Source organism: Mirounga leonina, unplaced genomic scaffold, assembly GCF_011800145.1.
Source record: "Mirounga leonina isolate KUSES-001 unplaced genomic scaffold, KU_Mleo_1.0 Mir_376, whole genome shotgun sequence".
NCBI classification, from domain to species: Eukaryota; Metazoa; Chordata; class Mammalia; order Carnivora; family Phocidae; genus Mirounga; species Mirounga leonina.
The window spans coordinates 11,773,932-11,795,376 of NW_023270718.1; the positions used below are offsets into that span (position 1 = coordinate 11,773,932).

At 55.3% G+C, this 21,445-nt stretch overlaps 2 protein-coding genes across 5 annotated transcripts in view; one reads left to right on the forward strand and one right to left on the reverse strand.

Moving 5' to 3' along the window:
• MZF1 (myeloid zinc finger 1) overlaps window positions 1-8,710 on the reverse strand; it is an 8,993-nt gene extending 283 nt beyond the window's left edge. Inside the window, exons 1-6 of one of the 4 annotated variants that reach the window (XM_034986184.1) lie at window positions 8,641-8,710; window positions 6,515-6,950; window positions 5,889-6,072; window positions 5,133-5,203; window positions 4,897-5,017; window positions 1-1,010 (exon numbers count right to left, since the gene is read on the reverse strand). The exon at window positions 1-1,010 is cut by the window's left edge and continues 283 nt beyond it. In XM_034986184.1, coding sequence (XP_034842075.1) covers window positions 1-1,010; window positions 4,897-5,017; window positions 5,133-5,203; window positions 5,889-6,072; window positions 6,515-6,910 — 1,782 coding nt within the window. In that variant the 5' untranslated portion in view covers window positions 6,911-6,950; window positions 8,641-8,710. The other 3 variants (XM_034986183.1, XM_034986182.1, XM_034986181.1) reach the window with 3 other exon arrangements.
• LOC117997787 (tigger transposable element-derived protein 1-like) overlaps window positions 1-21,445 on the forward strand; it is a 30,075-nt gene that overhangs the window by 4,223 nt on the left and 4,407 nt on the right. Inside the window, 1 exon segment of the mRNA XM_034986168.1 lies at window positions 12,314-13,941. Within this exon segment, the coding sequence (XP_034842059.1) occupies window positions 12,430-13,941 (1,512 nt within the window). The 5' untranslated portion in view covers window positions 12,314-12,429.

Here is a 21,445-nt window from a genome sequence, read left to right on the forward strand (position 1 = left end):
GCGCAGGTGCTGCGTGAGCGTGGGCCTCTGGCGGAAGGCCTTGCCGCACTCGGCGCAGGCGAAGGGCCGCTCGCCTGTGTGGATGCGCCGGTGCTGTGTGAGGTTGGAGCGCTGCCGGAAGCTCTGGCCGCACTCGGCGCAGGCGAAGGGCCGCTCGCCACTGTGCACTCGCCGGTGCTGCAGCAGCACGGAGCGGCGGCCGAAACGCTCGCCACACTCCACGCAGCCAAAGGACTTGTCACCCGTGTGCACTGCCTGGTGTTCCAGGAGCACGGCTCGCCGCGGGAAGCTCGCGCGGCACTCGCTGCAGGGGAAGGGGCCGGGGGGCTCCGGTGCGCCGGGAGGCGTGGGGGGCGCGCTGGGCGCGGTGCCGGGGCCCGGGGGGTCGCCGTGGATGCGCTGGTGCTGCAGCAGATTGGAGCGCTGCCGGAAGCTCTGGCCGCACTCAGCGCAGTGGAAGGGCTGCTCGCCTGTGTGCACTCGCCGGTGCTCCTCCAGGCGCGCGCTGCGCACGAAGCCCTGGCCACAGTCGCCGCACACAAACGGCCGCTCCTCGGTGTGCGTGAGTTGATGGCGCAGAAGGTGCGAGCTTCGGCTGAAGCTTCGGCCACACTCGCCGCACACGAATGGCCGCTCTCCCGTGTGTATTTTCTGGTGCCTCAGTAGGTTGCTGCGTTGGCTGAACACCTTCCCACACACGTCGCAGCGGCCGCCCCGCCCCACCGCGGGGCCTGTGCTGGGGCGGCCCCGGCCCCGGCCTTGGGTCCTGGGCGCGCGCCAGCGGGCAGTGGGCAGTATGGGGCCCAGGAGCTGGCGGGGACCCTCGTTCGTGGGGTTCTGCTCACCTCCAGGGCCACTGGGGAGCACGAGTGCATGTGAGAAGCCACTTTCACGGGAGGGTGATTGGAGTCGGCCGGTGAGGCCGGCCATGCCGAGGTCCCAGGGGATGTGGAGGTGGGGGCTCACAGTGCCTGGGCCAGCAGAGATGCTGTCCATGTGGAGCGCAAACCCTGCATTGCACAAGGGGATCCCTCATTCATACCAAGAGAACTGCGCCTGGCCCCACTCCAGCCCATGGTAAACAGGGTGAACTAGAAGGACCTGAAACTAGCCAGTGAGGCTGACAGAGGTGGCAGGGGTAAGGATTCTTTCTGTGCAGGCCTCCCTACAGAGGCATCAGTGGGACAGAACCTAGCATGAGGAAGATTCAGAAGATGGCGACAAGCTTTCCAGGCCTGGCTTCAGTTTGCAAGCATTGCCTTTCTGGAAGGGCTGTAGGGCAGATATGGGGCAGGTGGCCCTGCACTAGTGATGATGGTTTCTACAAATACACAGAAGTGCGTGGGTCTGAGGGGGGTTGGAAGTGGACCCAACAGGAAAGAAAGGGGGATGGGAGGGGGGTAGGCGGCAGGACTTTGGTCTGATGTGCCTTGCTTGGGATGTCCATGGGGCATCTGAGGGAGAGAGACTGCATGCAGGCTGTGGGGTGCAGGAGTTGGGGCTCGGGCTTCAGGGAAATGTGAACATGGGTGCTGTGGCATATGCATGGCACACAGAGCCCTGGCCCGTGTGTGATCAAATAAGAGTGGGTCTCTATGGAAAGAAGGAGCAGGTCCTAGCCACGCTGTGGCACTCCAGCATTAGATGCTGTGTGAGAAGGGAGGTGTGAGCAAATGCAGCTGAGAAGCAGGGGCTAGAGAAAGAGAAAAGCTGAAGGAAGTTAAATCAGGGAGACTAAGAGACTAGCAAGGGCTTCAGTGGGTGACAGAAAATCCGTAAGTTGCCACAGTAAAGTAATAAATTATACTGTATCAAAGGAGATCATTTGTGCACAGCAAAGACAACCTTGGATCCAAAAAAGGAATGACAAACACATTTTCCAGAAGCAAAGGGCTAATTAAGCTTCTAAGTAAAGAGCTCCAATTAATCAACAAGACCGATGACCTGACAAACACAGGCAAAGGATGTAACTAATGCTGTATCCCATAAAATATGCTGAGTTCACACCTAATAAGAAACTGCAAATTAGAGCTGTACTCAACTACCATTTTCATACTCTCCCCAGAGGGACTCAGGTGTTTGCATGCCTTGCTGGTGAGCATTTAATGGGAAGTCAGTGGGGCAAAATACATTAAAATGAAAGTTTCACTTTCATGCACTTCAACAGTTGTGTTCCCCACTGTCCAAAATGACCTATATATACGAGATTTCTCAGTCCGTCACTGAAACTCCACCCAAAGGAATGTCAGCAGGAGCCTGCCTGGATGGATAAGTGTCTCCACAGTGAGCCACAGTGGGGCTCCATGCAGCTGTCCAGAGACAAGAGTATTTGTTGCTGTGTGAAGTGGGAAGATGCACAAAAAATGTCAGGTGTGAAACATGGTGATTAGACCTTCACGTGTGTTTTAAAGGGGGAAAAAGGTATGTATTTGAATGTGTGTTTGCTCTTTTATGCACAAAATCTTTTTGGAAGGATGCACAAGAAGATGGTAATGTTGGCTGTTGGGGAACAAGACTGCGTAACACAGGCAAGAGAAGGGCATTATACTGTATACTTACTTGTGCCTTTTGAATTTTCTAACATGTGAATGCATTAGCCTTTCACAATATTATGATGAAGACAGTGGCTGCAGAGATGGTTGGTTGAGGGGTGAGGAGAGCAGCCAGGCATCCTTAATGGAGAGACCAAGGTAACTGAAGGGAATGAGTGTTTGAAGCTGGGAGCCGCGGTTGTCAACGGAGAGAACAGGGCTGCAAAGAAGGAACCCGCCAAGGAGTCTGAGGTGGTGCCACCAGTGTGGATGGAGAAAGCTGAAAGACTGTGGGGTTGTGAACTGAGAGAGAAGCAGGTCCAAACTGGAGGCAGTGGTCGGCCACAAAGCCGACAAGGCCGAGCCTGGCCAGCCAGCTGAAGACTAAAATAGCAGATGGGGGATGTGCCAGATCCTACTCCCTCAACTCCAACATGCAGAAACGACAACAGAACCTGAGAAAAAATTTAAAAATATTTTGGGCAACTCCAAAGGAAGAAAGGACAGTTGGTGAGGTTCAGGAATCCAGAGCCTGTGCAGTGAGCTCTAAAGCCCCTGGGGCTTTAGACCTGGGGATTAAAGCCAGGCTCTGTCATGAAGCTCGGGGTTGAGGACATGGGCTAGGTTAGTGCAGTCCTCCCACAGACCTGGCCAGGAATAAGCTGCTTGCTTTTGGCTGGGTTCCAGAAGTACCTTCACTGAACATCCTGGGGCCCAGATGATCCTTCCACTTCAGGGTTATGATGGATCCTGTGGCAGCCTCTCACCCACCAGGATGCTTGTCTCATGTGGGGACAAACAGGAAGGTCCTACAGCTATGAAGGGCAGACTGTCAACAGTGCAAGCAGTTGGGAGAATTCACACCTGAAGAAACCAAACTAGCTAACCAGTTTGCAAAGGACACTAAAGTATGTCCAAATCCTCAAAGGACGGATCGGCATCCATGAAACAAGGACATTATGAAAAAAGAAAGACTTAGAATCCTTACTGACAAAAAACATAGCGAATAGGGACTTCTGGCTAATAATGGTATCTATTTGTTAGTCCCATCCTGAAACAACAGTAAAAACAACAACAAAGTTTTTGTTTCTTGGGGCATAAAATCCACAAAGGTTAAAGAAGAGGAAAGGAAACAAACAAACCTCTGACATTTTCTATTCTGGAAAGCTGAGGGGCAAAGAGTAACTGTGTAGCAGATTGTAGAAAGTGAATACTAAGCCAGCAGTGAGGAAAATGGAAGAAAAAAAAAAAAATCACTCTGTTTGACCCCAAAGAAGACTCGAAGAAAAGTTTGGGAGTTAGAGGTACCAGGTAGCTCTGGCCATGGAGGTGAAGGGGCAGGGCCACGAAGCACGCTGGGGAGGCTGTTCAGAACTACTGCATGGACCAGCCCTGGGCTCTGTCTGCACAGAATTCTGAGCAAATAGTGGGCACTGCTGTAGCTCTGATTCCTGGATCTCTTCTCCCCATCCTGGCAAAAGGCTGGGTTGAGGTTAAGAGACCATACTGAGGAAGCAATATAGCCAACAGCCAAGTAATACGCATTCCAGAAAGAAGGGAACAAAACAATGGAGGGAAGGGAAATCAGAGAAACAATTCAAGCCAGTTTCCCAAAAATGAGAGGTATGAATTTCAAACTGAAAAGGCTTACCAACAATGATGATGAAAAAGCTTTGAAACTGAATTAGTAACAAGAATTCTTCATGCAGCCCAAGTAGCCTAATACAGAATGTTAGGTAAGTGTATTTTAAAGATGTAGCACCTCAGAACTTTTTATCTCCCATACCAGAGTTCCCAGGAAGGTCCACTAGAGCAAGGGAGTAAACCAAGAAAGAGGAGGGGTCCAGGGAACAAGGAAGAAGAGGCAGAGACACTGGATGATGGCAGACTGAGAGCAGTAGAGCTGAGGTGGACAGCAGGGGGCCATTGGCTTCCTCTTCTGTCCTGCTTGATCCAGGTCCCTCCTGCCCACCCACTGTCTGCTAACTGGAGGTCCTTGCCAGATCCAGACCCTCCCTCCCCTGCTACCCAATCAGTAGGGCAAACCCAGAATCTATGGACCTTCCAGGAATGCTAGGGCTGGGAGAGGATGGGGGTCTGGGGAATACAGGCCCTGTTCTCAGGTTTTACTGTGGTGGGGAGCAGCACCTGGAGGGAGCCTGAAGTCAGCAGAGGGCTTGAGGAAAACCCCAACAGCTACTCCATGCCAGGGGAGAGCACAGAAGGTTATATGTTGCAAGAAACAGTCCACAGAATGGAGGAGCTTGGAGATGCTGGAGTGAGAGGGCAGGGCCAGGAGTGGGTTAGGTGAATGTGGTGCTGCCCATGCAGAGGGCCCAGCCCCACCATGCCCGGTCTCACTCACCTGGAGGGAAGATGCCCCCAGCTTCCTCCTGCCACAGGGCCCCAGGATGCTCCCTCCATGAAGGCCCCTCAAGCCCAGTCTCACTGTGGGGAGAGGCCTGGTCCAGCACTATCTCACAGCCCTGAAACCACAGTGGTCGCTGCTCGTCTATGCCCAGCTAGGCTCAGAGAGGGACCTACCCGACCCCCACCCACTGAGGCTCCCCACACAGGGAGGATGGCTTGTACGGGGCTCACCTGGGCCTCTTCAGGCAGGAGAGTGGAAGTGGCTTCTTGGGGGTTGGCTGCAGGCCCAGAATCCAGAAGCTCTGTAGAGGAAGGTTGGGGTCAGGTGGCCCAAGGGTGTCCCCACCCCACTGCCCTCCTCAGTGATATGCTAGATGCTGGAATCCACGCTTGGGGCTGGAGTAAGGCAGAACCCCCTGGAACGCCATAGGAGGAGCTGTAGCAGGATGAGACAGACTCAGGTCTGTGCCCTGCACCCCTGCATGAGCCCTGGGCAGGAAGGCCAGTGAGGGTGGAGAGGAGCACTGCACCAGGGTCCACACAGGAATGATGCAGAGTGTGGGTGGCCAGCGCTGGCATCTGCCTGGAAGGAGTAAAATAGGGAGGGGCATGCCTCCCAGCACCCTGGGGTCCTCCCTCAGCCACACCTACCCATATTCAAGCCTGCTGCCTGCTCCCCAGAGACCAGCTATCGTCTCTCAATGGATCTCCTTGGGGAGCGAACCCCACATGCCTCCCCACCTCGAAACCCCAACAGCCTGCGCCATGCCGGGGGAGAGCACAGAAACACAGCTGTGACAGACTTGGCATGTGAGGAACAGTGATGGCCACTGGCTAGGCAGGATGGAGTGCCGGGGGGGGGGGGGGGGGGGCCCACCAGTGCACATGAATAGTTCCATCCAGCAGGTGACCTTCCGGCTGTTGAGGCCAGACTCCTCTGGTCTACCCAATCAGGCTTTGGGCCATGCATGCCTTGGCCGCCCTCACCTGGGTCCTCTGTAACCGTGGGCTCCTCTTTCACCCGAAGGCCCAGTGGTGACTCTTGTGTGGCTTCAGATGGTGTCCTAGGCCCACATTCTGGAGTCTGAGGCTTGGTTTGAAGGAGGGGCTGGAAGTTGGAGGGCTCCATCTTCTCTGATAGCACCTCCTGACCCTGCACTTGGACTGTGACCTGGGGAGGCGCCCCCCCTCCATCAGGGACCCATGCAGAGAGTTCGGCTGGGCACAAGCAGGGGGTTCATGGGCATCTTCCCCATCACAGGACCCCAGGTCCTGACCCACGAGGTTCTCCATGGACCCACATCCCCCCAGCACTGAGTCAGGAGTGAAGGGACCACCTGCATTTGCTCTCCTGCTGCTTACACCCACGAATGCCCAGTGGTCTCCCTCTCTCTCCACCCTGCATCCCCTCCCGCGTCCATGACTCCACGTGATGCAGGGATGGGCCAGTGAAGCTGGCCTTGGAAGCTTGGCTACTCTCACACAAGGTCTGCTGCAAGTGACCACTTCCAAACCACAAGGAACAGGTGTCTGGTCAAGCATGGCACTCTCCAGGGTGAGGCAGAGCTGGATACTGTTCCAGCCTGGACCCTGGCTCAGGGCCACTGACTCACCCATCTGCGGGGGCCTCCTGGCTCCTGGCGCAGCCCCTCGACCAGGGCAGCGGCCTCCTCAGGGCTGCCTGGCCGCTGTCCCTCCACACGGGCCTGGATCTCAGGGGGCAGTGCGCACAGGAACTGCTCCAGCACCAGGAGCTCCAGCATCTGCTCCTTGGAGTGCGCCTCGGGCCGCAGCCACTGGCGGCACAGCTCCCGGAGCCGGGCCAGGGCCTCACGGGGACCCTCTTCCTCCTCATAGTGGAAGTGTCGAAAACGCTGGCGTGCAGTCTCTGGGCCGGGATCCCACGGGGCGGCCTCACCCTCCTCCTCAGAGTCCTCCAGCTTCACCATGACAGGTCCCTCATCTTCCAGGGACATGTGACCTGGGGAGCCTAGTGCTGCAGGCCTCATTGGAAAGACTGGGCGGGGGCTCCGAGGATAATGTCTTCCCCTAGGAGAGGAATAGGATGAGGCTACTGCGAGGACAAACAGTGGCAGCAAATGCTTATTTGAGCGTCTACTGTATGCTTCGTTGTTCCATCTTCAGACCTCCACTGAGTAGAAGGCAGATAAGAAAACTGAGGCACAGAGTGGTGGTCACATGCCAGGCACCTGTGTCTCTGGTCTCTAGCTGGGACCTACACACAGTCTCTGACATTCCCCTGTTCCAAACACAGGGTGCTTCTTAGGCATAGAAGGCACTCCTCCCTTAAATCCTGCTCTTCTACATGCACCACCCCATCCCTGCCCTGCGGCTCTCCCACTGCCAGGTAAATGACATTTGCAATATTTACCACGTAGGCATAAGCACCACTACAGGCCCCCCTCCCCCCTCGGAACACCAGCCCATCATTGCACCACCCACTCTCCCATCAAGTCTCTCAGCTTCGTTCCACCGGGCAGCCTCCCTCCACCTGCTCCCCACCCCCACAGATGGGCAAGGTCAACTCTGTGGCCACGCCTCCAGGCAGCATCCCCCTCTCCCCCCCCATTCAGCCCCATCCTCTGAATAGGCCCAACTTATCACACCATGTAAGGCCCCACCATCTCTTCAGCTTCCTGATTTAGGCAGGGTTAGGAGGTGATGGGAGCTTCCAGGGGGCCCACAAAGGCACCAAGACAACTGGACCAGGCGCCTGCAAGCAAGGTCGAAGATTCTGATCTTGCCTATTTGCTACGTAACCCTGGCGAGTTTCTGTGAACCTCAGTTTCCCCATCTTTACCGTCCCCCGTAAGAGGGGATGCCCCCCTTCCCCCGCCATTGCTGCTCCCTTTGCAGCTGGGAATAATGTGCGGGCTTTGTGAAGAAATCTGAGTTTATTAAGTGAGTAGATTCGATTTCCAGGGCCGCCGGATCCCGTGGGTCAAATTTCCGTTCCTCAAGGTTCCAGGCCAACCTGCAACCCTGGGAGAAAGTTGGACCATTTTTAAGCCAGCCAGCCACTGCGAAGCTTCCTGAACTACATTTACCAGAAATCTTGAAGAGCAACTTCCACTTTCGAGAGACGCCCCCCCCCGCCCCCGCTTCCCCCGGCGGGTTTAGTGCCGCCATGGCAACCGGGGGGCGGGGCTCCTAGACCTTGTCGCTGTGGCAATGCACAGTGATTGAAGAGCATCGTGCGACAGCGCCCGGCTCGCCGAGAAGGAGTGCTAGGTCCCTGCTCTGCGCTCCGGGTCCCGCCGGGTAGCGGGAATCCAAGAGTTCGCGGCCGCCGCCCCGGTCCCCCCCAAGCCTTCCTCGTTGAGAGGTCCCCGCCCTCACCTCCACGCTCAGCCGGCCGCTCCGCGCTCCTAAGCATGCGCACTCGCCGACTTCCCCCTCCCCGGCCGGACTATGTCTCCCAGAATGCTCCACGCATCAGCCCGAGTGCCTCCTTGCCCTTCCCCCACCCTCGCCTCCTTTTCCCCCCTCCTCCCGTTCCCCGGGGTAGCGTTGTTCGCAACGATCAGATCACACGCCCGGCCGCCTCTTCCCGCGCTCCCCGCCTCGGATCCAGGCGTCCGTGCCCCGTCGACGTGCGCAAGCTTCTCAGGGGGCCACAGACAGCAGCACCGCCTTCCCAACCGCGCATGCCCCCCACCACGTTTGCCTCAATTTTTGACGGGCCTTCCAGGGATTAGCAGGGTTCTGCACCAATCACCGCTCTCGCTAGGACGCCGTCAGCCCATGTCTCCATGGCAACCTTTTGCAGAAAAAAGGGGCACTCCTCCACTGCCCGCCCGGACTGCAAATTGCAAAGAGGCCCGGCCCAGTGCTTTCTGGGAAATGTAGTCGGCTGGGCCCTCCGTGTGCGCTAGCGCCGCGCGACGTTCCTTTGTGTTCGTGAGCGGTAGGCGGGCCTGGGAGTCTCCATGGTAACCGTGGGGCCGACCCGACGGTCTCCAGCGCAACCCCGGGGACCTGGTGGGCATCTGAGAGGCGATGGGGAAGGTGGGGTAGGGCTTGGGAAGCCGACAGGGGCAGGGAAGTCGAGCGAGACAGTGAGGAGAGACAGACACAAAGACGGGCAGGGAGAGGCCCAGAGCCTGTGGGGGCCTACTCAGGGGCAGAGAGGTTTGAGGAGAGACGGTGAACGTAATAGAACAGATACAGAGACCGAGACACCGATAGGAAAGAAAGTCATCAGGGAGGGATTTCCACTCTCAGAGACTTAGAGAATGTGATAAGAAGCCAGAGGATCGGAGAGTCAGGCCCGGGTAGGCAGGAGTGTCAGAAAAGTTAGCAAGGGGGAGGGAGATCAGGAAGGGATGGGTATGAAAGGAGAGACAGAGGGAGAGGAAGAAGAGGTTCACAAAGACAAGATACAGACAAGGAATACAGGCATACAGAGGCAAAGGGAGAGAAAGGGACAGGACTTTGAGATACACCAAAGATGGATGGAGGGAGAGTTTTCAAAGACCTGGAGAAGGGTGACAGCAAGAAGAGAGACAGTTGGAGGTAGATTTGTTAGGAAAACGTATCCAAAATTTGACAATAGGACGAAAAAAGATGGTTGGGAGCCCTCTCTGCATTTCCTAGCATTGTATACCAAGTAGTCTCGGAACTACCTTTCGATCAGAATCCAGGCTGCAAATGCTTGGGGTTAGAGTTGTATCACCCCTAGGACACTGAGCAGGAACTGAGACACCCGGGGCCGCTGCCCTGTAGGGCACTCATTCGACTTTGGGCTTTTATTTCAGTGTTCCTCATTTCTTTCACCCTTTCTGTTCCTTCTTCCTCATCTTCCTGGAACTACCTATGTCATCCTGCTGCTAGTTTCCTCCATGAGGTAAATAGCTCTTTGACACGCACTCATTGAGTTTATTTATTTATTTATTTTTAAAAGATTTTATTTATTTGACAGAGACACAGCGAAAGAGGGAACACAAGCAGGGGGAGTGGGAGAGGGGGAAGCAGGCTGGGATCATGACCAGAGCCGAAGGCAGACGCTTAACTACTGAGCCACCCAGGTGCCCCTCATTGAGTTTATTTTTAACCTTTAAAAAAACACTTGACAGTCTCAGCGGAATTAATTCTCCAGGATGGGGGACAAACCGAGAGAAAGAGAAAACAGAGCCAGAATTGGAAGGAGATAGGGAGGATGAAGTAAGGACACAGAAAGTCAGCGGCGGGGAAAATTCGAGAGAAAGGAAGCAGAAAGCCCGCTTCGGGCAGAGGCAGCCTCCAGCGCCTCCGGCTAGCCTCTATGCCCTGCGTCCTCGACGCCGAACTACATTTCCCGGCAGGCTTGGGAGCGCCCGGCGCAGGGTTTAGAGCGCCGTCGGGGGCGGGCCCCACGCGGACTCCGCCAATCTCGGCAGTCGCCGGCAATCTTCCGCCTCCGCCGGGAACATGGCGGCTGAGCTCGGCCGCCTCCGGAAAAGGGCGGTGTAAGGCAGGAGGTGGGGAAGAGCTGAAGCAGCCGGCCCGCGTCGCGGTCCGGAGGTGAGGGCGGGCGGCCGCGCGGGGGCCCCGGCTCCGGTGGCTGGGGCTGGGGCGCCGTTTCTCGGGAAGGGAACGGACAGAGGCCGCTGCGCGCTCAGTCCGGGACGAGCGCGGGTGGGCCAATCGAAGCTTCCGGCGGCCCCGCGGCTGCCTGGGAATTGTAGTCTCACGGGGACGAACCCTGTCTTCCACCCAGACACTGGGCGGCGAGCCTCCCCGGCGGCGCGCTTGGAGACTTTCTCACGAGAGTGGGAGGGAGGGAGGGAGGGAATGAGTGAATGAACACATGGGTGAATTCATTTAAAATTGTGGGTGAGCAGAGGGAGGCGTGAATGTTGGAGAAAGAACAATGGCGCGTGAGGGGTTCAGAATTCGGGGACGGCTTCCAGGCAAGAGGAACCTTTCCCATGCCCTCCCACCTTTCACTGCCTCCAGGCTCGAGGGTCCTGTGCCACCTTGTTTCAAGCATGTGCAGCCCATGAATCCTTGAAGGTATTGATGCGATACCGATAGGTGCCATAGCCGCTGTAAAAACGGACCTTCACTCATTTGTCCATGCTTTGACAGGCACTCCTTCAATTTTTTTTTTTTTTTTTACTGTTTGATCAGGTGCTACTTTCACATGGTTCGTAATGCGATAGGGACAAGGTGAGAAACCTGCCTCCCACCGCTGTACTTCATTTAATAATTTCATCAGCAAGCTGGATGCACTATTCCCAGGGCTGGGGACACAAGAGAGAGCTCTGCAGACACAGCTCCTGCCCTCAGGCAGCATGTGACAGATGCATAATAAAATGTAGGTGGGGCGGGCCTTTTTGATTAGGTTACATTTGAGCAGAGATCTGTAGGAGAAGGAGCGAGCCATGCAGATAACAGGGAAGAGCCTGGGCCCTGGGCTGAAGGAAACAGGAGCACCCTTAGTCTGCCCCAAGGATGTGGGCAGGAGTGAGCAAAGTAAAGGAGGAGGCTTTGAAGTGCTTGACGAATCTGGTGAGGATGGTGGCTTTTACTCAGAGCTGGGAAAACTCTGAGCAGAGAGGGGGGAGCAGGATCTTAGTGCTTACTGAATCTTTGTGGCTGTGGTACGGAGAACCACCTTCCTCCTCTATTCCCAGGTGCTCTATGGGGTGGCACGAATTAGGTTGGTTTCCTCCTGCGTTAGTTTCCTATGACTGCTGTAAGGTATTACTGAAAAATGAGTGGTTTAAAATAACACAAATGTATTGTTTTGGAGGTCAGAAATCTGAGATGGGTCTCAGTGGGCTAAAATCAAGGTATCAGCCGGGCTGGTTCCTTCTGGAGGCTCTAGGCTCTAGTGGTCACATTGCCGCCTTCTGAGTGAAATCTTTTGCCTCCTCTTGCAAGGACCCCTCAGATTACATGTAGGGCCCATTTGAATAAGCCAGGATAATTTCCCTATCTCAAGATTATTAACTTAATCACATCTACAGTGTCCCTTTTGCCATATAAGGTAATTTATTAATAGGGATTAGGATGTGGATGTCTTTAGGAGCAACAAACACTGATGTTTGATGTCTTTGGGTGGGAAGCATGGAAATGGGTAGCTCATTTGCTCATCAGTGTGTGGGAGGTGGTTTCTAGACTGTCTCGTGGTTACAAGAGGTTTGCTGGGGGAAGAGAGCAAAGTCTCCTAGCAGACTTGTCTTGATCTCATAAGCTAAAAGTAAGTGACATGCTCCTCTAGATGCAAAGAATGCTTGGAAGTGTGTGTGCAGTGTTTTTAGCAGTAGGGAAAGAAGGGGCTGGGCATGCCTCTGAGGCAGTGGTCAGCAGGGCTGGGTGCTCTGTGTCAGAGCATGGGAAGGCCAGCTGGTGGTTGGGACTTCCATGTACTTACACATTAATGCCCATGTGTCCTTGTCTTACAGGCAGAGGCAGGTATGGCAGGAGAGGCCAAGAGGCTGCCATTGGGGGCACATTGGTAGCTACTGTGGATAGGCCCTGGGGAGAGACCTCATCAAGGTGCGTGGCTCAGGGAGGCGGAATGAAGACAACTCCCCGGCTGCCAATGTCGGGGAAGGCACCCCTTGGTGGGATTGGCCTCCGCCACAGTGTCAAGCGGGACCGAAAGTCCATCACCTTGCATGTGAAGTTAGAGGTGCTCCGGAGGTTTGAGGAAGGTGAGAAGCTGACTCAGATTGCCCGGGCCCTGGGGCTGGCCACCTCTACCGTCGCTTCCATCCGTGTCAACAAGGACAAGATCCGGGCCAATTCTCAGGCAGCCACCCCTGTCAGCGCCACGCAGCTGACCCGCTGCCGGGGTGTGGTGATGGGCCATATGGAACGCTTGCTGAGCCTATGGATTGAGGAGCAAAAGCGGCAGAACCTGCCCATCAGCACACTGCTCATCCAGGAGAAGGCACGACGGCTCTTTGTGCAGCTGCAGCATGAGCAGGGTAATGGCACTCAGGCTGAGACCTTTGGGGCCAGTAATGGCTGGTTTGCCCGATTCAAGGCTCGCCACAATGTGCTTTTGACAGATGAGCCATCTGTGGCTGACACCCAGGCTGCTGCCCACTATCCCCCAGTGCTGCGCACCATTCTGGAGGAGGGCTGCTACTCACCATGCCAGGTCTTCAATGTGGACGAGACGGGCCTGTTCTGGAAGCGGCTCCCGGAGCGCATGCTGCTGGCCCTGGAAGGGGCAGCCGGGCCTGGCCTCAAGGCCTCCAAGGACCACCTGACTCTGCTGCTTGGTGGCAATGCAGCTGGTGATTTCAAACTGAAGCCGCTGCTGGTGTACCCCTCAGAGAACCCACGTGCCCTCAAGGGCTGCTCCAAGGCCAGCCTTCCTGTGGTCTGGCGCTCTAACCGCAATGACTGGCTGACACCCAGCATCTTCCAGGAGTGGTTTACTGGCTGCTTCTGCCCTGCCGTGGAGAGCTACTGTGCCAGCCACGGCCTCCCACACCGAGCCCTGTTGCTCTTGGATGGCGCGCCCTGCCACCCTGCTCATCTGGGTGGCCTCTCAGCCCACGTGCGAGTTGAGTTCCTGCCCAAGAACACATCGGCCCTGATCCAGCCTATGAACCAGGGTGTCATTGCCACATTCAAGGCCCATTACCTGCGCCGCACGCTCAGCCAGCTGGTCCAGGAGACAGCTGGGGAAGACCGGCCCTCTGTGCGGGAATTCTGGCGCAGCTACACTGTTGTGACTGCTGTGGACAATATAGCCGAAGCCTGGGCAGAGCTGCAGCCTGCCACCATGAATAGTGCCTGGAGGAAGCTCTGGCCCGAGTGTGTCCCCTCTGGCACCCCCGAGCCTGACACCGTGCCTCAGCTCCGTCGCAGCATTGTCGCACTAGCCAGCCATGTGGGCCTTGGAGATGCAGCTGAGGCCGATGTCGCCAGCCTCCTGCAGGCCCAGGGGGAGCCCCCACCCCACGGCAGCCCCCAGGATGCAGAAGATGGGGACATCAGCGGCTCTGGGTTGCCCTGGAAGGCAGGGAAAGTCTCGGTCTCCAGAAAACCAGAGCCAGATTTCACAGAGGCTATGGTGGGTGTGGGGACCGAGGAAGCTGATGTGGGTGCTCTGAGCACCGAGCACCTGGCCCAGGCCCTGTCTCACTTTGCTGCTGGTTTACGGGTCCTCATGGAGAATGATCCAAACCGGGAGCGCAGCCTACGGGTGTCCCGGGGTGTCCACTGTGCCCTTGCCCGCCTCCGGGAGCTGTACCGGGAAAGGAGGCGACAGGCCCGGGCAGCTGCATCCTTAGGGGGCCCCGTGACAGTGGCAACAAGGGCTTTGGCAGGAAACCTGCCCTTGCCCCAAGTGGGGCCCATAGAGGGTGGGGATGTGGCTAAGGGCACAGGTCATGAAGGTCAGACCTCTGGCTGTCCTGTATGATTTGGGGCTTGGGCTTGACCTCACATGATCTCTCTCTAATGATGTTTTGTTTCTGGAGGTCAGATACTGCTACTTCTCCCCTAGAGTTCTCCTATCTCATGCTCTATGGTCTTTGTATAGTGACACACAGCTCGGGCTTGGGGAACAGAAGGGTAGTGTTCTCTGACTGGCAGATGAACTGCAGGGCCCAGGAGTGCCCACCCATGACAGGGACACATCCTGTAGTATGGTAGTTGCCCAGCACAGCCTGCCAGGGCAGCTTTTCTTGTGGTGAGGGGCCAGCACTGAGACCCACCTCTCCCATTTTCCAAACCTGACCTCTTACTCCCTGCACCATTGTGACCCTTCCTTGCCAACTTTAGATGAGGGTTTCCTGCTCTCGGCATGTCCTTTGTCCCTCTCCATGCCATCCTCACCTCTTCCTGCTTCCATGGCCTCTGTTGATCCGGGTCTCTGTTACCTTTCCTGTGCCTGAGCACTTTGATTCACTGTGGATTTTGATACCAGGGTTCACTTCCTTCATTTGGAGATGTTTTCTTCCCTGAGTTTCTGTGCTATCGTTGTCTTGGCTTCCCTCTAGCCTTTGAGGTTGAGCCTTTTGTGGCTGTGATGGTCTCCCAGTTCTGGTGCTCTTTGGAAAATACCATCCACTCCTAAGAGCTGTGATCACCTCAGGGTTAACTCCCAGTGCATTGGCTACAGCCCAGCCTCTCCCTGAGTTAGACCCAAAGCTCTGATTCTGGTGGACACCCCACCCCCCAGTCTTATTATCTCCCCTAATTCCAGTTTGTTTTCCTGTCCCCCAAACTGTAACAACAGGCATCATGGGGTGTCCACCTGACTGCAGAAACACCTCTTGGGTCACCAAAACACAGATAGTCAGCAAGGGAAGGTGTTCTTGTGCTCCAGCTGGATGAGCCACAGGTGGTGGGACAGGGATGTCTGGGCTTGTGGACTCCTTTCGACACAGGTGTGTGCACACACACACAGACACGCATGCCAAGAAATAAAGGTGGGAGGAAGGATGCGTGCTACTTCCGTCTGCATTGATGGGCTTGCTGTCAACATATCACAGGGGCCGGGGGCCAGGGAGGGGCTTGAAGGGCCAGCCTTACTGGGAGAAAGGTCAGACGAGGCCCCGTGCTTGCTTTCCTGGGGAGAATGGTAAGAGGGATGACAGAAAAGGGAAGCTTTTCTTAGGATTCTGGTGACGGACTGGATTAATCGCCCATTTTATGAGCCAGCTGTTGAGGAGACCAGGGTGAGTGAGACTGACTTCAGGAGCTGCCAGTCCAGAGGTTGTTCCGTTCTCTGTGACAAGGCTATGACAGGTGACTCAGGAGGAACCCCCACCTAGCCAGGCACAGAGGACCAGGCCTGATAGGCTTTCTGGGGAAGTGGTGTCTCAGGCGTCAGGGACCTTGCTGACAGGAAACGCCCATTTCAAAATGCCACACGGTACCGAGGGGTTTGACAGAGGCAGCCCAGTGTGGTGGGGTGGTTGGTGAAAGCCTAAGGCCCAGGAGGAAGGGGTATCCTCGGGGGAGGCTGAGTGCCGTACAGCCGCTGAAGCAGGCCCAGCGGCCGGTGACCGGGTGGAAGGAGTAGTTAGGTCATGCAGGCATTGTGACCGGACCGTCTGGCTCCAGGGCTTGTTTCTTCAGGCGCCCGGCCATCAGTAAGCGCGCAGCGGGGAGCCCTGGGTTCGTTCAACCAGCCAGCTTTCCCAGGCCCCTGAGCATTTTAGGGTGGCCCTGGTGGTGGGTCAGGGAAGCCCGGTGTCTCCTGCAGCTCCACAGGCTGATTCTCGGACGCGCTGGGGACTGCATTTGCCAGAGAACCTCACCAACAGCCTGTCTTCGACGCCGAAGCAACCGACTCCTGCCTCCCTCCCCTCCCGCGGTGTTTGCGTGGGATGTCGAGCGGGGGCGGGGGTCACGCGCGAGGGCAAGGGCACGGGCGCCGGCAGCAGTCAGTGGAGGGGCCGGGAGCTCCCCGTTCTCCTCGCCAGGGTGGTTGGTCGCGGTCCCTGCGCGGTGGAGCTGGGCTGTGTGGCTGCGGGGGGTGGTGAGTCGGGCGCAGTGCAGCCAGAAGCGTCGGAAAGGCCTGGGGTAGGGTGTGCAGCCCGGCGGAGGACGGCAGGGGACTTGGCGCAGAGAAGCACCGCCCGTTTCCCTGGGAGCCCCGTTCGTCCTGGAGGAAGGGCGGCGCGGGGGCCTCTGGGATACCCAGCCTTGCGCGGGCGCGTCCTGACCCGGAAGTGGTTCTGGGCTGAGCTGGGCTCTCACCGCTGCTGCGGGTTCTTCCTGCGGATGGGCCCTGTTGCCCTCCTGAGCCCAGTTTCCTGGGCTTCCCTCCACTGGTTCCCTTTCAGATGCAGACCCACCGGGCTCCTTCCGAACTGTTCTCACTTCCTCTGGGGCGTCTCTGGATTTCCGCAACCCAGGCTTGCGTTCCCCCTTTGCTCCCACTCCACGTGCGTCCGTCCTTAGAGTGCTCCGGGAGGGCGCTCTCCGCCCTCGGGGGTTAAAATCCAGACCCTTACGTGGCCAGAGGCTCTGCAGCATTGCCCTGGCCACGTGGCTCTGGCCTGAGCTGATCCCGCGGCCCAGAATGTTCTCTCCCGTAGCCATCACCTCCTCAGGGCACCTGGCAGTCAGGAGCCCGGTGGTTGGGTGTGTGTGGGGCATGGAACTGCCCCGGTCTGGGGAACCCTGACCAAACCTTTTAAAAACATGCGCTGGCAGTGAAAACAGCCTTTATTCTCTTTTAAAGTTGCAATGGTAACAAATAGCCGTTGCCCCCCCCCCCCCAAAAGCAGACAGTATGTAGAGATTTAGAAAAGAAAAAGCGGATGTCCTCCTCCAGTTATTTTTCCCAGATTTCGCCCACTGGGAGTTTGTTTTTCAGGACCCATTTCTGAACATTTATAACGGTAGCTCCTGCGTGCACTCACACACACATAACACCGCAGAGGTTTGTTTTCAAATGTTAACATCAGTGGGATCATGTTGCGTGAGGAGGGCCACAGATTACTTTCTTGTTTAACATTGTAGAGTGGACATCTTTCCTTGTCATTTTTTGAGCTTGGCTAATTGGTGTGAGCTGAGCCTCTCAGGCTCCATAGGAGTCTGCCATGGGGGAAGGAAGGCCTTCCAGTGTGAGTCAGCTATCGCTCTCCCTGCACCTGGCCCATGCTGTCCCTAGCTTCCATCTTGCCCTTCCAGTCTGTCCCCCACATCACTCTTCCTGGTGCCTGGCTGATTGCACCCTTCACTTGCTCAGACCCTCCCTGGGCACTGACCCTCTGCTAGTTCCCGCCTGCACTTCTGCTTGACTGCTGGTGGGATTCTCTCAGTTCACTGAAACATGGCATGTCTGTGCCCCCTGTCCTCAGGAAAACTCTCCCACCTTTATCCAGTCTGGCATGAGCTATTGTAAAGTTCCGCAGGGGTGGGTTCACTCTTCTCTTAACCAGATTCCCAGTGCCAGCTGTTCTCTTGAGGGCACAGATGGGGAGGTTGAGGCTGGAGGTATCCCCTACCAGGTTGCCAGCCGGCCAGACTTGGGGACAGTTTCCCCAGCAGCAAGTGGCCTTGAGGGTGTGGGTGACTGGAGGGGCGTGCATGATCAGTGGCCCTGACTGGATGGGCATTTGTCCCAGGAAGACGGTGTGTGGCCTGAGTGAGTGCAGGGGAGGCCAACTTCCCAAGGTCTTGCCATGGCAGCCGACCCAGCACCCCTCAGTCAGGAAGAGCTCGTGATCATCAAGATGGAGGAAGATGAGGCTGCCCCATGGGATCCTGAACCCTTCTCCAATTCTCAGCCCTCAACCCTGCTGCCCAGACTCTGTAGGGACCCTGGCAGCGCTTCTGCAGCTTCCACTATGAAGAGGCAGCAGGGCCCCAAGAGGCCCTAGCCAGGCTACAGGAGCTGTGCAGCCAGTGGCTGAGGCCCGAAGCACACCCCAAGGAGCAGATGATGGACCTGTTAGTGCTGGAGCAGTTCCTGGGTGTGTTGCCACCTGACACCCTGGTCTGGGTGGAGTCCCAGTGCCCTGAGAGTGGTGAGGAGGCTGTGGCGCTGGTGGAGGACCTTGCTCAGATGATGCAGGAGACTGGTGAGCCACAGGGGCCCAGGGGCTGGTTGGGATTCCTGGGGGCTGGGGAATGCAGAAGGGGACACAACCCATGACCCTGGCCCAGTGTTCTCGTTGCTGGGAATAAGACTCAGAAGCTGGACCATGTTCGGAGCATTTTCTAGCCTGTGAGCTCCCCAGAGATGTGAGCTCGACATCGGCATGACATTTCACCCTCTCAGGGTGTGCTGGGCCTCCTTTCTCTTCCTTTTTTACTTTCTCACAAGATCACTGAATGCATGCCGTGTTCCAGGCCATATAAGTCAAGCAGGGAAAGGAATAAGCAAGGTTTCTGCCCTATTGGAGCTTAGTCTGTTTGGAGAGTTGGATAGTGAGACCACCAGTCACGATTAGGGTGTCCTCCTTTCTCTGGAGGGAGTGGGGGCACAAGGAGGTGAGCACAGAGGTTGGCCTGGCCAGGGATGGCTTGCATTTCCTGCCATGTGACATCTTCACCTTAGGCCACATGTGTGCCTATGTGCCCGTGAGGAGGGGATAACCATGAAATGGGAAGGAGAGGTGGTTGGTTAGGATGCCATCATTCATCCTGGCATTTGTTCATGTGTTTGCTCACACATACCTATGCAGTGCCTTCTGCTTTCTTGGTTCTCTGTATCAAGAAGTAGAAACCATAGCGATTAAAAACAAAACCAGCTTTACTAAGTTATAGTTTACATACCAAAAAAGTATACAGTCCCTGGGTTTAGTATATTTACAGGATTGTACAACCATCACTGTTGCCTAATACCATAACTTAAACATCTCCAAAGAAACTCTGTGCCCATTCGGAGTCACTCTCCGTTCTTCTCCTCCTAATGCCCTGGCAGCCATAAAAAAGAGGTAATTACATACCACAACATAGGTGAACACTGAAAACATGACACTCGTGAAAGAAGCAAGTCATAAAAAGCCACATACTGCATGATTCTCTTTAATGAAATGTCCAGAATAAGCAAACCCATAGAGACACAAAGATTTTAATTTATTTACCTAGGAGTGGAATTGCTGGGTCATATGGTGAGACTGTTTGACCTTTTCAGGAATGGTAACATACCACTTGTTTTAACGGAGGGAATTTTTTTTTTTTAAAGATTTTATTTATTTATTTGACAGAGAGAGCGACAGCGAGAGAGGGAACACAAGCAGGGGGAACAGGAGAGGGAGAAGCAGGCTTCCCGCGGAGCAGGGAGCCCGATGCGGGGCTCGATCCCAGGACCCTGGGATCATGACCTGAGCCAAAGGCAGATGCTTAACGACTGAGCCATCCAGGTGCCCCTTAACACACCATTTGTTTTAACAGAGGGAGTTTTTTTATTTTATTATTTTTTAAAGATTTTATTTATTTCTTTATTTGACAGAGAGAGAGAGATAGAGCAGGAACACAAGCAGGGGGAGTAGGAGAGGGAGAAGCAGGCTTCCTGCTGAGCAGGGAGCCCGATGCGGGGCTCGATCCCAGAACCCTGGGATCATGACCCGAGCCGAAGGCAGATGCTTAATGACTGAGCCACCCAGGTGCCCCTAACAGGGAATTTTAATGTAAATCATTTAACCAGTTATTGAAGGAGGAGAAAAGTATAGAAAGAATTGTAAGGTGTCATGGCAGTAAGGACTGCAGGGAATAGTATCTACTCCTAGAGCTATGGGAACAAAGGGAAGAGATTGGAATTAAGACAGTTAGAAACTGAGGAGGGCATGAGACCCAGACCCCTGAGGAGAGGCCACTGCTGGATGGTGCTGGGGTGTCTGAGGGGGACATGATGAATCTGGTTCTGCACATGTTGGAAAAGCTGCAAACTGGATTCAGTTACTGCTAAGGAAGACCTTGATAATGCATGACTGTTTTCGCCTAGGCATGAACGTGAGGTGCAGGTGAGGCATTTTGGAGGCATGTGTCTGTAGTCTTTGTGGGGTGTTTGGTGGTACTACTGTGCTCTTTTCTAAGCTTGCTGCCAGTGTTTTGAGGCAGGCTGTCTCTTGACCAACATCCAATGTTTGCCTCCTCCTTTGAGGTCTGTCTTTTAGTTCTAGTTCTCAGCTTCCTGCTGAATGGATGCTTAGGTGATGCACACTCTAAAGAGAGTGTGTAGGGCACCTGGCTGGCTCAGTCGGAAGAGCATGTGACTTTTGATCTCGGGGTCATGAGTTCGAGCTCCATGTTGGCTGTAGAGATTACTAAAAAAAGAAATAAACTTAAAAAAAAAAAAAGCGATTTTGCAATGACATTGTGGATGTTGGAACAGCGGCCTACGGGTTACCGAATGGATCAGGCCTGGTACTCATGTGATTCTTGTGGGATGTGTCTGGTTCTGTCCGTTCATCCTTGAAATCACATGGTTTCAAGTTTGCCACAGTTCACATGTACGTGAACACTCCTCCCTTTGCTCCGTGCCCTTACCTGACCTTGTCCTGTTGCTGGTCCCTCCAGTGGCCCCACGTGAGAGAGGGTAGAGGGTCTGGCCCTTACTTTCTCTGTGTGGCCTCGGAGATGATCGCTGTGATTCTGTCCTGAAGTTCAGAAGCCAGATGTCTCAAACTTTTTCCTTGGCTGTCAATGTCAAGGTGTGTGTGGCGGTCCCCAAGACCACCCTTAGTCTTAATGATTTGCTGAAAGGAGTCACAGAATTCAACAAGGCTGTTATACTCATGATTATAGTTGATTACAGTGAAAAGATACATATTAAAATCAGCAATGGAAAAAGGTGCATAGTCTGGGAGATAGTGGCCATGAGCTTCCACATGTCCTTTCCCAGGGTAGTCATGTGGACACTGCTTAATTCTCATAGCAGTGATACATGACAGTGCAGCAATCAGGGATGCTTTCCTGAGCTTTGGTGGGCAGGGTTTCTAGTGAGGGTCAGTCACATAAGCATGGAGCATACTGACTTTAGTTACTCAATCTCAACTCCTCCCAGAGGTCAGATTGGTACAGTGTGGCCCAGGGTCACCACTATAACTCACATTGTTAGCATGAAGTATCTGGTTTGGCCCAAGTCCTTAGGTAAACAAAGACAGCTT